Below are 15,979 nucleotides of genomic sequence, written 5' to 3' on the forward strand. Positions count from 1 at the left end.
TACTGAAAAGCGCGAACGAATTCTAGCGTAGGAGCGCCTAAAATCATTGTAACACCTTCGAAATATTAGTCACTACGCACGCGTGGAATTAGACACCTTTGGATAGCACTGGTACTTTATCATCAAATAGAACATGTTTCTATAATGGTAAGGAATTTAATTTTAATTTATTTAATTTCTCTACTATTGAGATTTGTTTATTTTCTTTTATCATAAAGATTATAATAAAGATTACTTATATAAGAAGTTACGGAAATCTGATAATTTTTAAAATGAAATATAACTTAAATATTTATTCCTTGTCAGATAACACAATAGAATATAGAATATCATTTAAGTATGTTACTTTATTTAACTCAAACAATAATTAAATTTTCAAACAATTTTTTACATTTTCAAATGTAAACATTTTTTTTAATTAAAAAAATGAACAAAGATCAAGTAATATACTTAAATGATATCCTATTGTTATCTGAGAAGAAATAAATATTTAAGCTACATATTATTTATTTATTTCATTTTGAAAATCGTCAGGTTTCCATGACTTATCCTATATGTAGGATGTCTCACAATTAAACGTTCACTCATATGTATGTGAATTAAGAGATTAAAATATAATTATTTTACAACTTTAAATTTCGCGGGTCATTAATTATTTTATTTTAAATTTTAATTAATTAAGTCAATAGCGCTTTCGTAAAGATTGAAAGTTGCATCTTATATATATATTTAATAATCTTTTATTTCTTAAATCTGACAAATATATGTATATATATATATATATATATTTGTCAGATTTGAGAAATAAAAAAAATTAAATAATCCAAAATCTTTTAACTAAGTAACTTAACATTTTTTTAACTTTAACACCGACTTTAACTTTTCAACGATTGCTTGAAGATTTTGAACAAAGAAAGTTATCGGAAAGTGAACAAATGGTTTTCAATCGAGTTTTGAGTTAGGCGAGAGCGGGAAAATGCAATTGCATGACACATCGAGTTCGAGTTTTCACCCCTCGCTCTTTCTCTTTCTCTCTCTCTCTCTCTCTCTCTCTCTCTCTCTCTCTCTCTTTCCCTTGCTCCTTGTCTGTTGCTTTTACAGACACTTGTTTAGGTTTCAAACCCCACTTGTAGAACCATGACCAATCGAGTTTCGCGTAGGCGGTGCGGCATTTATGAGGGCGGCTACGTTCACCAATGAAGACACGAGTCGTATTGTTCAATGATCTGCGCCGTGGATGCTGCACTGGTTTTGTCTTCTGGCTTCTGGTTGAAATCGAGATCTCTTTAGTTATCATACGACTGTGTGACTGTGTGAACGTAACATAGTTCTTTGCGCTCTCCTTCCGTCGCGTAGTTGCTTCGGTGTGTGATTGAAACAACTTCGAAATATCGAACTTTGGTAATGCCTATTCAAATGTCTTTTCAATTGCCTGTTCAAAACATAAACGACAACGTATTAATGGATTTACAATTGCAAAACCAGGTCTTCATGCAGCAGATCACTCTAGATCACAGAACAGGTTTGTTGTTATGTCGACTCTGATTATTTCAAATTGTTTTAAAATCGTGCAAATTTGGCGGCAAAGATCAGCTGATTACTGTCACGGATTTGAAACAAATATGTCAACAATTCTGCGGGATATAATATTTTAATATCAAGAATAATCATATAATATCGATCAATCTATAAATTTTAAGTTGCATATAATCCATGACTGCAGTTTGTTAATTGATTTAATCTTATTTTCTACTCTTGCCTTTTCTATTTCTCAATCTATATATTCAATTTTATATCCAGATTTTTTATCAAAACTAATTTAAAGATTTTTTTTAACAAAGTTTATTAATGTTAAAATTTTTCTTTAACAATGTTTTAATTTAAAACATTCTTAATATAACTCCATTAATTTATAGCAAGAGAATTTTTAATACAAGAGATATATAATTTAAATATATTAATGTTATAAAAAATTTAAATATAGTAATATATTTATGCACTTTGAATAAATTGACAGTTTATGATTACATTTTAATAATTAACAAACATAGATGACAACAATTTTTTTATGTTGTATGTTTTATGAAAAAAAGGTGTTAATTATAAAGCATATTTCGCGTTAATACATATCGCACTTTTAACTATTCTGTAATTTACGATTGTAAAATTAAATATCTTCGAAGTAACGTTAACATATTAGTTGGCAGAAAAATGTTACTCTCACAAATACACTCGACAAATTGATTTACACAACCGAAATCGTATTCAGTCGTTCTGTCAACTATAACACCCTATATAATACTTGAGATTCTTGAAAGATGAAAAGTGCCGATCTGTAGCGGAACGAGTAATCATTATCTTTCTATAGAACGGTCCTGGCGATATATTGTCCCTTCTTTGTAGGAGATCGAATATTTGCAATTGTGTGTCCAGTCTATAATAATGCTACCAGATAAGTGCGGCTACACTTCAGTGTCCCGCTGTTACCTCATTTTCTCCAGTTTTTTTCGTTCATCTTGAAATGGCGTTAATTCTTTAGAGAACCTACCGCTCGCAATTTCACATATTTTCGCGAAAATTGGCGTTAATAGCACTTCTAATTTGCGCGTAATAGAGCTACCTGGTATCATTATTTAAATATGTGCAAAGTATTTTCTCGATCTTAAGTTTTGTTTCTCGTTCTCTCCCAAAGTTAAATATGTATATTTTTGCATAAATTTTTATTAGAAAATTAAATATATGTTATTAGATATCATCTTACACGGTTCTAGTCCAATAATTCTCTAAACACCGAGATTATACTTAATTAATTTTAATTCCTTGAATTATAATGTAATTGAGAATAGATTGCAATGTTTATGGACGTTTCACTTATTATTGGATTACAAAAATATCTGATTCGAAAAGATTGAATTTTTTTACTATTTCATACAATACTAAATCTAAAGAGCAGTATTTATAATCCGTTCTTATACATATTTAAGATCATTTTAAGTAAGCTCTTAAGATTTTATTTTGCCATCTGATTGACTGAATGTAATTTTAAGACGACCTAAGATGATCATAAGTATAAAAATGGACTGTGAATACCGGTCCTAGAGAATACCCAGGTACGTTTTATAATGTTTTCTAAACATATCTTTTCGCATATTAGATACGTTTAGAAAACGCTTATAAAACGAACAGTGCTACCTGGGTACTTTCACTATATAACAACAAAACACTATAAAGTTCTATTGTTTAATCATTCTAATCAATGCGCTATCAATTTACAGATGAAAAGCCATATTCGAACAGGTGGTCATCACAGCTATCGTCATTGTCCGGAGTCAGAGTAGAATTACAAAATCGAAAGCTTTGGGAGCAATTTCATGCCGAGACCACGGAAATGATCATTACGAAGTTAGGACGGTGAGGACGCATTATTATAATTAATTTGTATTATCCAAATATAGTTTTTTATAAAGCAATTTTATATCTAGACATATATAAAAATTAGTTACGTTATTTCTGTGTAAATTTGTGTGTGCTACTCCAAATATTCCTTAACAATATTATTACCAGGGTTGGGAAATTTATTTTATAGTAATTCATTATGGTTCTTTTTTTTTTTAAAGTAACGAGTCGTTACAAATTTCTGTTACTGCCTTTTTTATATACAATGCAAATTTTACAATTTTTTTAAATATAAATTTAAATTAAATACTAAAAATTTGTAAATATTATTTTATCATGAAAATTGTAAAAATGATATAATTTTGATAGTGACATTGCTATTGATATAAAATGTGTAATAATTTTGAATAAGAAAAACTTTTAAAAAGTTATAAAGAAGCTTTCTTAAAAATTTTGTCACGCGCAATAGTCTTAAGCAAATAAAAAAGTGTTGATTTGTTTACTATTTATATTTTATTGTTTGTTTTTACATGTACTAGTCGTCTTACGAAGTAAGGAAGAAACAAGATACTAAAAAAAACATTTAGTAATTTTCACTCTTATCAATTTTGAAAAATGAAAAAATTTTCGTTACAAATAAAATTTATACGTAATTACATATTGTTATAGATACTGAAAAAAAAATAATTGTAATGATAACGGCGTTACAAATAACCCATTACTTCTCAACCTGGATTATTACACATTAAAAATAAGTACAATAGTCTCAATAAAAAGAAGAGAGTACTTAATATTGGATTCGATAAATAAAAAAAAACAATGATAAATCTTTGATTTTGCATAATACTTTTTCTTCTTCAATAAATAAGCAAAGTAGAGAAATGTAGTACCTTAATAACAGAAATACAAAATTTCTTAAGACGATAACACAATGCTAAAATTTCCCGGCACAATTATAATGACAATTTTATGCGCCTTTTCTACAATCTAATCTAAATGATGGTGTCTGACGCGACGAAAGGTACCTCTCAATTGAACAAGCAAGACGAGACACTTTCCTTTGACTCACGCTTATACATGCTTGGAAATAGTCTTGGCGCCTGTAAGAGGTGCGTCGCAAATCAAGAGACGACGCCGTTGCAACCACTCTTGTCTGCCGGTCGGCGCCGTGTCGAGACACTCGAAAAATCACTACCCGATCGCAATTTTTTTTACGAAACAATGGACCATCCCATAGGGATTCTGCCAAAAGTAATACGAAACCCGGGATCTGTTTTCGCAGATTTGCTGGTCCCGTGAAGAAAACCGAGAAACTTAGGTAATATTTTTCCTCTCGCGGAGTACAGTTTCTGAACCAAAAAGAAATTTAGAATCAGAGCTAATATTTCACTTTAAATTTTCAAGGAAAAAACTTTCAGCGTTTATACGATGTCTGTCTAAAATTGCTTCTATGTTTTTTTTTTTTTTTATAATTAAACAAGAAGCAAGTGTCGAAATTCGTTTGACACTTCTTGCAATACAAGTTTCACAAAGATCAAAGATGATTAATTAACTCTGTCACGGTTTTATTTAACAAATCGGTATTATAAAATGTTTTTTTTTTTTTAAACATCACTAGCGTCGCTTTCCAAAATTCAGTCTGACTCATGTTTTTTGTATTTCAATACGACGCATAATGATAAGCTTCTTTTTAACGGTAGGCAGAAGGATAGACTACAGGGTGACAATGAGTTTAGGTTCGCAGAAGGTCAGGTTGTCGCTGAGCGTAAGAGGCGTCATGGGGTATAGTGGTCGACGATTTATCGTTTTTTCCGATCAAGGATCAAATGGCGTTTCAGTTTTTCGGATAGAATAAAAAGATCGTCTTTCACGAAGGCGAGACTATGCGACGCAACCAACGTCATTCCACAATCGGACGTCAGCGGATCGCGTCCGCTTCCGGTAAGGCCGATTCTTTGCCGGAAGCGATCGAACAGTTCCTCAGATGAGACACGGAGCGGTAACCACTCGAGATAGGGGTACATGGAATTTTGCATGGTTTTAAACAGATAACACGCGATGATGTCACGCGCAACGAAAGATTTCATGTTGTATATCGCGTGTCACGTAGGCGTGGAAACCGCAGCGGAAGACAGAAAATGTGCCTGAATGTTGTTGAGAACAAGTCTTTTCTGTCCATTGGTTATTTGTGAGAATTATTATATTATTAAATTGAATAAATAATAATGACGATATCATGTATCTGATTAAAGAAATAATGACCCAAGGATTGGAAAAAATTTTTAATCAAGAAATTGAATACGCTTTTAAAGGAGATTGAATACGCTTTTAAAGTGAGCATTGCCGAATATTGTAGAATGTTTGAATACTAACTTATCAAAAGAATGCAATGTCCGTAATCTTAATTATGACTTGTACTTATACACGATAAGATATTTTTTATATAGTGTTCGTTTTTTACACAAGTATACATTTCACGTATAAAACATAAAGATCCCAGGTAGCAAAAATAGTCATTTTGATATCAAAAGTAGTCTTTTAATGTCAAAATTTTTTAATTTTTAAAGACGAAATGTTCAATGTTTTTTAGATTTTTTTAAATTTGAGGAATTTTTCCCGAATATAAAAATCAATATGTATTTTTTAACAGTTCTTAAATTATATATAAGAGTTTTGAATTGAATATGATAATTTTGTCAGATTTAAAAATCAATGAATAATGTAAACTTAAGTTTATGTTGTTATTCACACATTTTATGTTACACTCTATTTTAATATGCTTTTACTTTTACATGAACTTGTACATATATTTATGTGATAAACGTATATTGGAAAATATTTATATATTATCTCTTTTTCAAAATCTCTCACGAGAGATTTCATGAAAAAGTCTATACGCTCGAACGTCATAAGATATATATTTTGTTACGAGATACAACTGGACCACCTAAAATCTTTTAACGGATAAGATAACCATCGATCGTGCTTTTAACGAGCTGACAGATCGCGAGAAGGAGATATTGATGCTCTGAAAAGAAGTCGAAACATGTGTTTATCTTCCAAAATATTCCTGGTGGGCGGTTCAGGCGCGACAATAGCGACGGAGATGTCTGTCTGTCCATTCGTGCTTTCCGGTATTCTTGTCTGCACGTGCCCACCACGTGCTTTCTGTTTTCTTTCGTGGTGGACCTTGCGAATTCGCTCTCACAATCGATGTTTAGCCGCATGATTTTCATTTACCACAACCTAGATTATTCTTTATTATTTTTTATTGTTTTGAGCCTCTATCTCTTTTTGGGTTTCGGCTTTCTTTTGTAAATCCTTGTTTTTTTTTTTTTAATAATTAACCCGATAAATGAAACAAAATAGAAAAAAAATGCGTAACAGAAGTTGCTTTCATGATCAAGAGATCATTCTTTCGTCACTAACACATAGAAAGTCAATAATAGTTATATTGTTAGATAATTAAAAAAATTCCTTAGAGATACTACATGTTGCGTTTCTAATTTTGTCCTCTCTCTTTCTCTATGTTTGAGGTTTATTGATTCTAAATTTTATTGTCAAGAATCCTCTTTCGAGTATATGAGAATGTTATAAATAGAATTTCCTTTTAAACAATTTGCAAGAATTTGAAACTAATGTGAAATTTGTAAGGAACAAAAAATATTTCTTTTTTTATTTATAATAAATAAAAAGAGAATATTTAATAAGCAAAACAAAATATATTTTTATGAAGAGCACAAAGTATGTGTTCATGATATTAAAAATATAATTGAGTCCAATGAAAAATCAAGAAATAAAAATCTATAACATGTTGTTAAATAATTAAATAAAAACTATTATATAATTTTTTCGTTTACTTGGAAATATGTATGTGATAACATATTTATCGTCTTTTTTACTGATTTTGTTATATAAAGATATTCTATCGATGAGAAAATTATATTGGATCTTTCCAAAATTAGAACCGAAGCGTATGTTTTTTCATGCGATAACGGGTTCCACGCGAACTCCTCCGCAATCAACAGAACGGGATGCGACCAGAGCTCGTGCCGTCGCAATGCGTGTTACATCACGCCACTGCAAACGTTATCTCGTCGCTGCATAATCAAGAGGCTTTTTAAAACAGATGTCCGTCACGCGTGGCACGAAGCCGTTGTAATGGCGCGAACGTAATTGGATGTATGAGTATCTCTTGTTTTTATTGAAATAGATTTATTTCTTGCTTTAGAATTATGAATCGTACGATTCAATTTTGAAATATGAAGAACATGGTCAAAAAGTTATTGTCTATTGAATGAATGAAAAAATTTGTGCCCGATTTCAATTTGTTGTTGGTTGTTGGTTGTCCACCAAAAAATTTCGAAACGTAATTTTTCTACATAGGAATATGCATAAACAAGGGAAGAAAATTTATCTATTATCTATTTATCTATTTATTTATTTATTTATCTTATTACGCGACGATTTAAGGCAGCGATGAAATTATGGATATATTCAGATTGAGCATTTTATTTTTATTTAAGGAATAGATGTTCTATGACTATAGATGAAAGTTCTATATATGTGTAATATATCTATTGTTATTTGAAATAATGATTAAAAATTTGATTTATTTACCTGAATACTATATTTTTATGTATTACTATTTTTGCTTTTGATTTTCGAAAAATAATTTAAAATTTTATGTCATGTGGGCCAAAATAGTTGTACAAAATAGTTAAAATGATCGGAAATATATAATATAAAGTTCTAATGAAAATAATAATTATATTTTTTTAAATAATTTCATAATTTTTATTATTCAAAAACCTACTTTTACTTCTGTTTATACCTGCATCTCTTGGGTTTCACATTAGTTTTACTGATACTGAGGGTACCAATACCGAGAGCGTAACTAAACCTTTTTAGCCTGACCACTCGAGAGGTAGAGCTAAAAAGCAAACGGGAAAATATGGGGAGAACCACTACAATTAGGCGCGGACAAAACGAGACTGCTACGATTTGTTTAAGTAATGTTTGACTTTTAAGAAAGTTCGTCGGATTAGTGTGTGTATTTAAAATGTTTACTGAAAAAATTCACCAGCAAAAATCTTGTAAGAAATAAAAGATGTTTAGTATGGCTCATCCTACGATGACGCCGGCACGTTAATGATCAGGGATCCTTTGTTCTTTAAAAAATGCGTCGTATACCTGGAGGAAAAACACTTTCGTTTTAATGGTGGTTGAGAATGGTGAAAGTCTTTTCTATAAAATAGTTATACATGCTTGTCATAACCGCAAAATCTTATTAAGGGATTTTCTTCAATGTTCAATATTCTTTATATATCATTGTTGTCACACATAATGCCGTAGCAGCATCGAGTACGCTTTCATACAATAAGATTGAATAAAATTATTTATTTTTACATATTTTTAAACGGAAATGAAAATTATTAATTATATTTTCGCTGAAAGGAAATATTCATTACAAATTGGACATAGATTTTATCATTTAAAATAATTTATACGGGAAACATTGTGTTTGTCACAAATTATTATATGTAAATAATTTTTTTATTTTCCCTTCTATTCAAACAAAAGTATACGTTGCTTCAAATTTGTTGTTTTCTTTATATATATGCGAAAGTGTTTTTCTTTCTAAAATATTTTGCAAATATACTACCTTTAAACATACAATGCAATATCATTATATTATGCATGAATTCTTTTTGTTTGATTACAGACGCATGTTTCCGTACGTTCAGTTATCGGTAAGCGGTTTAGACAAACAGGAGACTTATTACGTGCTTATGGAGATCACACCGGCTTCTGACCGCCGTCACAAATATTGCGGAAATGGCGGTGATGATGAAAACGGGAATAAGACCAGCAATAGGGGCTGGAGTTTTGCCGGGCCGGCTGAACCGCAGCCGTCATTTGATCGCAGGACATTTTGTCACCCAGATTCTCCCGCGTTAGGCGAGCACTGGATGCAAAACTCGATCAACTTTAGTAAATTGAAACTGACAAACAATAGCGTTGATTGCCGTAATAACGTAAGTAATATGCACATGTATAGTAAATTTAAGTTAATCTATTAGTAGAAACGAGTCGAAATTTTCCTCTTAACTTCAATTTTCTCATATTATACAGATATAGTTATTTTATCTCATATGCATGTAATATTATAAGAAATATTTTTAAATGTCATTAATTGAAACAATCATCAATTAATTTTTGTATATAATAAAAATATAAATAAAATATAAATATAAATATAAAAATTATAAATTAAATATATAAATTAAAAAATATATACATATAAAATAAATTAAAAAAAAAATATATATATATATATATATATATATATTTTTTAATTAAAAGTTAATATTTGAGTTACAAGTTTTCCGCTGCAGAATGACGGTATAGTAAAGTTTATAAAGGTTGTAGGCTTGACAATGGAGAAAATTATACTTGATAATACTGATATTGCCGATGATAAGATTGCCAATGATAATCCCGTGAAGAAAAAAAGGGAAAAAGCACAATTCAGTACTTAGCTGCCGTTTATCTAGTTCTTCAATGTTTTGACAGCCTTAGCCTATCTTCTTATATTCTCATTTTTTATCTTCGTTCTATGTAAATGTTTCGATTCAGTATTATATTTCTTTTTCGATTTGTATTTCGCATGCAGAAGGTAGCCATTGTCCTGTTCGTCTAATTTGTTTGCGAGACTCTCTTTTTTAACATTCATCCTTCATTTAATCAAGAGCTGCTATCATAAATACCGGCAATTTCAAATTATCTTAAAATATTAAAAGTAAAATTTTTTTTCCTTTACATTTTCTGAAAATATTCTCTCTCTCATTTTTAGATAATTGTAACAATGGATTGGCACGGTAATCCATATCTTTAGATTACGATATAAAATTAGAAAAAAAATGTAATAATACGAAATAACATAAATAAAATTGCTTTAATGTATATATAGATATAAAAGTCTCTGTTTTTGTCATTAAAAAATTATCAGCGCATTACTACGCGATTTGTATTTACTTTTTTATATTTACGTGTTTATTTTTTTACATTAATAAAATAATAAATATTTTTGAGGGCAAACAGTACACTGTATCACTGCGAGCACTCTGTTCTGGAGATCGGCTCGAAGAAAGCGCCAGGGGTCGGGGGATTAAAATCTCCTTTCGCCGAAAGAAAAAGATCGCGCGGGGTGGACACGTTATTCTTTAGCGAAAAACTTCGGCTACTCGAGACCAATGCGGCAGGTCGGTCAATTCGACATCCGTGAAGAACGAAGATTAACACGCTTCACGACACCCTGTAATCGATATATACCTTCTTCCCACTGTGGCCTACGAGAGGGTTTGTTTACGAACCGGCTGAAATTCACTGCCCAAATAGCCGCCGCCATCGTCGCTTGGTGTTAGAAAGATGCCGTTTTACGGTTCTCGCAGCTTTTGTTGACGCGACGAAAGAACACGGGGCACAGAAGAATGGTGGCGGCTTCCTTTGCTTCTTGTTATGTTCATTCGGATTGATTCATGCACGAAACGCATCGCGTTAATCTTCAAACGCCCGCGGACACATGGCAGCGATGCAAAATAAAGTATTCATTGTTACGCGGTTATCTTAATTTTGTCACCTCTTTCTTCTTACAAAGGGAATGCACGAGATATGATCTGATCTAAAGAGGTTTAATCTAAGCGACTTTATCCAAAATCTTATCGATAGATTTTGAATTATGCGCGCAGTCGATTGTAAAATTTTAATGAACTATAAGCGTAAATGGACAAAACTTTTCTTGTCAGCTAATTTCAATTATACTTTATTTTGTACAAGGCTGTAAATATATATTTTTTTTATAATATTTTATAATGTATATATAAATTACTGAAAAATTTGAACAATATACATCTAAATTCATATCTAAAATTTATTACAGTTTCGCTTATACAAAACACAGATATATGTATTTAATAAATCTTTCAAGTAAAATTCTCAAAAAAGAAGTTAATTTAAAAAAATACAATATATCGATAAAAATAGCTGAAGCACATAAAAGATTGCGTTATGACGTTGGTAATATTTGTCATATTTCAAAATACATATAACAGATCAAATATTCAAGTGATGCATCGCTCTAGATTCATATGAGAGATCCTCAGTGGAGACACATGATTCTGAGAAGGTTGTAGGGCCAGTCTGGTTTTCGGGAATCGCGTCTGCCGTCTACCGTCGGCCTCTTTAGTAAGGCGCCAACTTATCTCGAAAAAGCGGCGCCCTTTTACCCAGTTCTCCAAACTAATTACGAATTTAATAAAATTCTCGACGTTCCGTTCTCCCCGCGTTTCTCCAGCTAACAGAAAGGGTCTTTTCTTTCATGCCTGCGGAATCATCTTTCGCAATAATGCACGCTGCATAACAACGATCTTCTTTTTGCGTATTCATGCTTGAAAATAAGAATTTATTCTTTAAAAGTACATAGACACACTCTCTTATCTGTTTGCAAATAATCGACAAATTTGCACAAAATTAAGTTATTTCCAGATTTATTTTCAGTTTAGATTGTTTTAAATTGAACGCAATGATTTGTAAACAATATCTGACTATTGATGTATTTAATAATTATAATTATTGTAATTTTATTTTTTGTATAGAGTTCAATGAATTTCTAGAATCGTTTAGCTCAAAATTTTGATGATATTTTATCGTATATTATTTTTAACTATTTATATTTTTTAAAGTTATAGAGTTTATTTTTTTATATACATATGTAATTAATAAAAAAAATTTATATTTACAGGTAGTATTAACATCAATGCATAAATACATTCCGAAGATTTGGATAATTCGTTGTCCACGTCGGACTCCTTTAGCCAACCTCTTTTTTCATCCAGCCTTGATCATTTCTTTCAAAGAAACTGAATTTGTTGCCGTAACAGCTTATCAGGTATAATAAATACAATAAAAAAATTTTATAAATATTTACGTTAACTTACACAACATAGATTATTTTCTTTTTGACATTTATTATAGAGGGTACATTTCTAAGTAACACACGCTTTAAAGTAAAGTATACGTAAGTATATACTCTACTACTTTAAGTTGAAACTTTGGAGAATATATTACTTAAAAATGTACTCTGTACAATATATGTAAGGAAACAGTGATACGTGTAAGTTAATGTAAACATTTTAAATTATAAGATTTTAAAATATATGTTAAATTGATGTTCTCTTTTAGATCATTTTGACTATCTTGTTTTAAAAACTGTAAATTTTATATTATATAACTGTTATATGATTTAATTTCTTTATTATTATTATTATTATTATATAATTTAACTCCTTATTATTTATATTTTTAAAATTTAGTTTTAATTTCTCTTTTTTATATCGAGTAATACTGATCTCAAAAATGCAAAATATCTCTGAGTCGTTTTCTCGATGAAACTGTATTTAATGAAAACTTTTGTTTTTTGTATCATTTACAGAATGAACACATCACCAAGTTGAAGATTTATAATAATCCGTTCGCGAAGGGATTTCGCGAAACGGGACAATCACGATGCAAGCGTAAGTATCATCAGATGGACCATGCTAGTCGGCCAGACGATGAAGAGAATAATTCTTTCTCCGATTCATCCGAATCAAACCGTAGTGCGAGTAGCTTGGATGACTTGGCGCAAAAATCTGTGGACAAACCTGAAATTAAAATTTGCGATGACTGTGACGACATCAAGCCATTGGCCAAGCTCTCAAAATTATCTTCAAAAACGGAAAACAATCACGAGAGTGAAGTACCAAGTCCTTTTCATAGACCTTGGTTAGACTTGCCGTCGCGTACACCAAATGTACCGATGAGGCCGATGGTGTCATCGGTACCATCAACGATCCACGATCTGTATTTCTCTTACTTACGATCTCCGCATGTACCGTTCATCACACAAAGAGAATGGACGAGATATTATCAGTATCCCTTCGCGATGTTTCAATTCGGAAGATTGTGATGGACGAACGTTGTTTTAATTTTTCTTGCAATATTGTTGCAACTAGTAACTTATGACACTTTAGTCATAACGAGTAATCAAGAGTGTGTAATTAAATATCAATTAAATAAAATCAAAATAAAAAAAATTTTTTACTTGAAATAAAATAGATAAATGAAATTAAAAAGTAATTTTAGATATTAGTTTAGAATCTACATATCAGAATTAATTAAATTTATATTATTTCGAGTAAAATAAATTTTACGACAATTAATTATAATAATTAAACTATTTTAAAAGTTTATAAACATTTCTGTTTGTAAGCCAAAGATTATTGTAAATAAATACTTATTCTATAATTCACTTTGTATATAGTTTTAATATTTTAGTTAACGTTTACATTTAATTTTACATAATTTTAAGAGTTCACATTTTATGTGATAAAATTTAATAATTTAACATATTATATATATATATATATATATATATATATATATATATTTGATCTGAAAAGTTAAATTATTATTTCTTTAACATTTTATATTTTATATCGAAATATGAAAAGTTGTAACAATGAAACGGTAGCATACATACATATGTTCTTAGAGTTCCTATGTATTATTATTAAGATTTATTAGTTATTAATACATTATTAATAAGTTATTAATAATTAAATCTTAATAAAAATTAATCATATAATTAAAATAAAATTTATTTTAAGTTTGATGATGGAACAAGTAAAATTTATCAATTTTGATTACCAAAGTAGTTTTATACTTACTGTCAAGGAAATTTTAATGAAATTTTCAGAATTAAAAAGATTCATTATATCTTACATTTACGAGAGAGAATAATAAGACATATAAAATAAAATCATTTTTTTTCAGAGTTTTTTAAATATAAAACTCATCAAAAAAAAAAATATGATGCCATCTAATCTAAGATATATGGACATATATGAGTTAAATAAAAATATGGATGACGGACGAATAATAAATGCATATTTTCGAGATCTTATTTGCTGTTTGTTCTTTTATTGAAATGCACATTTGTATATGCAGCTAAATTCCGAAAAATTTACAATCGCTACTTATTTGTGGTTCGTTCGTACAATATATCCAACTTTATCTATATGTTTTATCGTATTATACGTCGCATATGCCATAACTACAGATTACAATTTTGAATTTATAAGATATTACCAAAGAGATATATTAAATATATGTAATCTGTATATACGATTAGATATAAGATTTTATTTTATAAGGATTAAATGAATAAAATTATGTGGTTATATATATTATGGAATTATTTTTATAATATAAGATTATTATGTCTACCTATTATCTACCTATAGAGTTTATATTCAAAAAGTTTTATTCTCTTCTACGCAACATGAGACAAACTGTGATATCAAATGTCTTATATGGTTATTCGATATATTCATCTTTAATTAGAGGAGAAGGAAGGATGATAATGCTTTTATATATATCTACAGTGCGCCTTTTTATAGTTTTTCCGCAGACATATAAGAGATGCAGTTTAACACCAGGTAAACTTCTGTAGTTAGCTATTGCCTTCCGAGAAGTGATAATTGAATATAATCCAAAGTTTCCGGCCGAGATTTTAATACAAAACATTTGAATAAAAAAAGAGAAGATTATAATACAAAAAACAGATATTTTTTGTGCCAAGATTATCATACATTTAATTTATTTATTATTATTTTATTAAATTATTATTTTTAGTATTTAAAAATAAGAAGAAGTTAAAGAATGAAAAATGACAAATCGATACTCGAATGTATCCAATTCTTTTTAAAAAGTGTCAAGTTTATTGAGTTTTTTCCGTGATTTATGTCTTTCGTTGTTGTCACCATATAATTCTATTCTATTTTTTTATGAAAATTTATTTTGATAAATATTTGTCATTTTATTTATATAAATCGTTAATAATTATAACTAATTTGCTGTGTTTATTAATCTTTCAAAATTTTCCTAAAAAAGAAAAACAAATTTAAGTTTATTTTTCCTAAAAATAATTTTAATTTTGATTTTTCATGATTTCCACAATTTTTATTTTTATTTTTTATGATTTTTGTAATTTTAATTTTAATTTTTTTAACTTTTCTAAAGGTAATTTTAATTTTATTTTTCTCAAAAATAATTTTGATTTAATTTTGTTACTTTTCTTAAAAATAAATTTAATTATTATTTATTATTATTACTATTATTATTTATTTAATCCTTGCCTTACGACTTAGGATGACTTCCGGTTACATAAATTGGATGAACTTAAATTACATTAAATTAGATTAACTTAAATTAAATTAAATCACATTACATTACATTGCAAATTTCGAAATTAAATCAAAATCAGAATCATAATTAAAATTAAAATCCAAATCCAAATCCAAATCCAAATCAAAATCCAAATCAAAATCAAACTTAAAATTAAAATTAAAATCCAAATCCAAATCAAAATCAAACTTAAAATTAAAATTAAACTCAAAATCAAAATCAAAATCAAAATTAAAATTAAAATTAAAATTAAAATTACAACTATAATTAACATTAAAACTAAAACTAAAACTCA

The 15,979-nt window shown here is 29.0% G+C and overlaps 1 protein-coding gene across 4 annotated transcripts; it reads left to right on the forward strand.

Moving 5' to 3' along the window:
* The first annotated feature begins 1,249 nt into the window (after window positions 1–1,249).
* Window positions 1,250–13,487, forward strand: LOC140663713 (T-box protein 2). 4 transcript variants are annotated; one of them, XM_072888113.1, is made up of 6 exons: window positions 1,250–1,401; window positions 1,486–1,522; window positions 3,276–3,411; window positions 9,122–9,434; window positions 12,200–12,346; window positions 12,890–13,487. In XM_072888113.1, the coding sequence occupies exons 2-6, from the start codon at window positions 1,492–1,494 to the stop codon at window positions 13,403–13,405; spliced, it is 1,143 nt and encodes a 380-aa protein (XP_072744214.1). In that variant the 5' UTR covers window positions 1,250–1,401; window positions 1,486–1,491; the 3' UTR covers window positions 13,406–13,487. The 4 variants fall into 4 exon arrangements, with proteins under 4 accessions (XP_072744214.1, XP_072744213.1, XP_072744215.1 ...); XM_072888115.1 differs by having other exon boundaries at window positions 1,256–1,522; window positions 12,890–12,971; window positions 13,057–13,369; XM_072888112.1 differs by having other exon boundaries at window positions 1,252–1,522.
* Window positions 13,488–15,979: the final 2,492 nt, after the last annotated feature.

The sequence above is a fragment of the Anoplolepis gracilipes genome, chromosome 3 (genome assembly GCF_047496725.1).
Source record: "Anoplolepis gracilipes chromosome 3, ASM4749672v1, whole genome shotgun sequence".
NCBI classification, from domain to species: domain Eukaryota; kingdom Metazoa; phylum Arthropoda; class Insecta; order Hymenoptera; family Formicidae; genus Anoplolepis; species Anoplolepis gracilipes.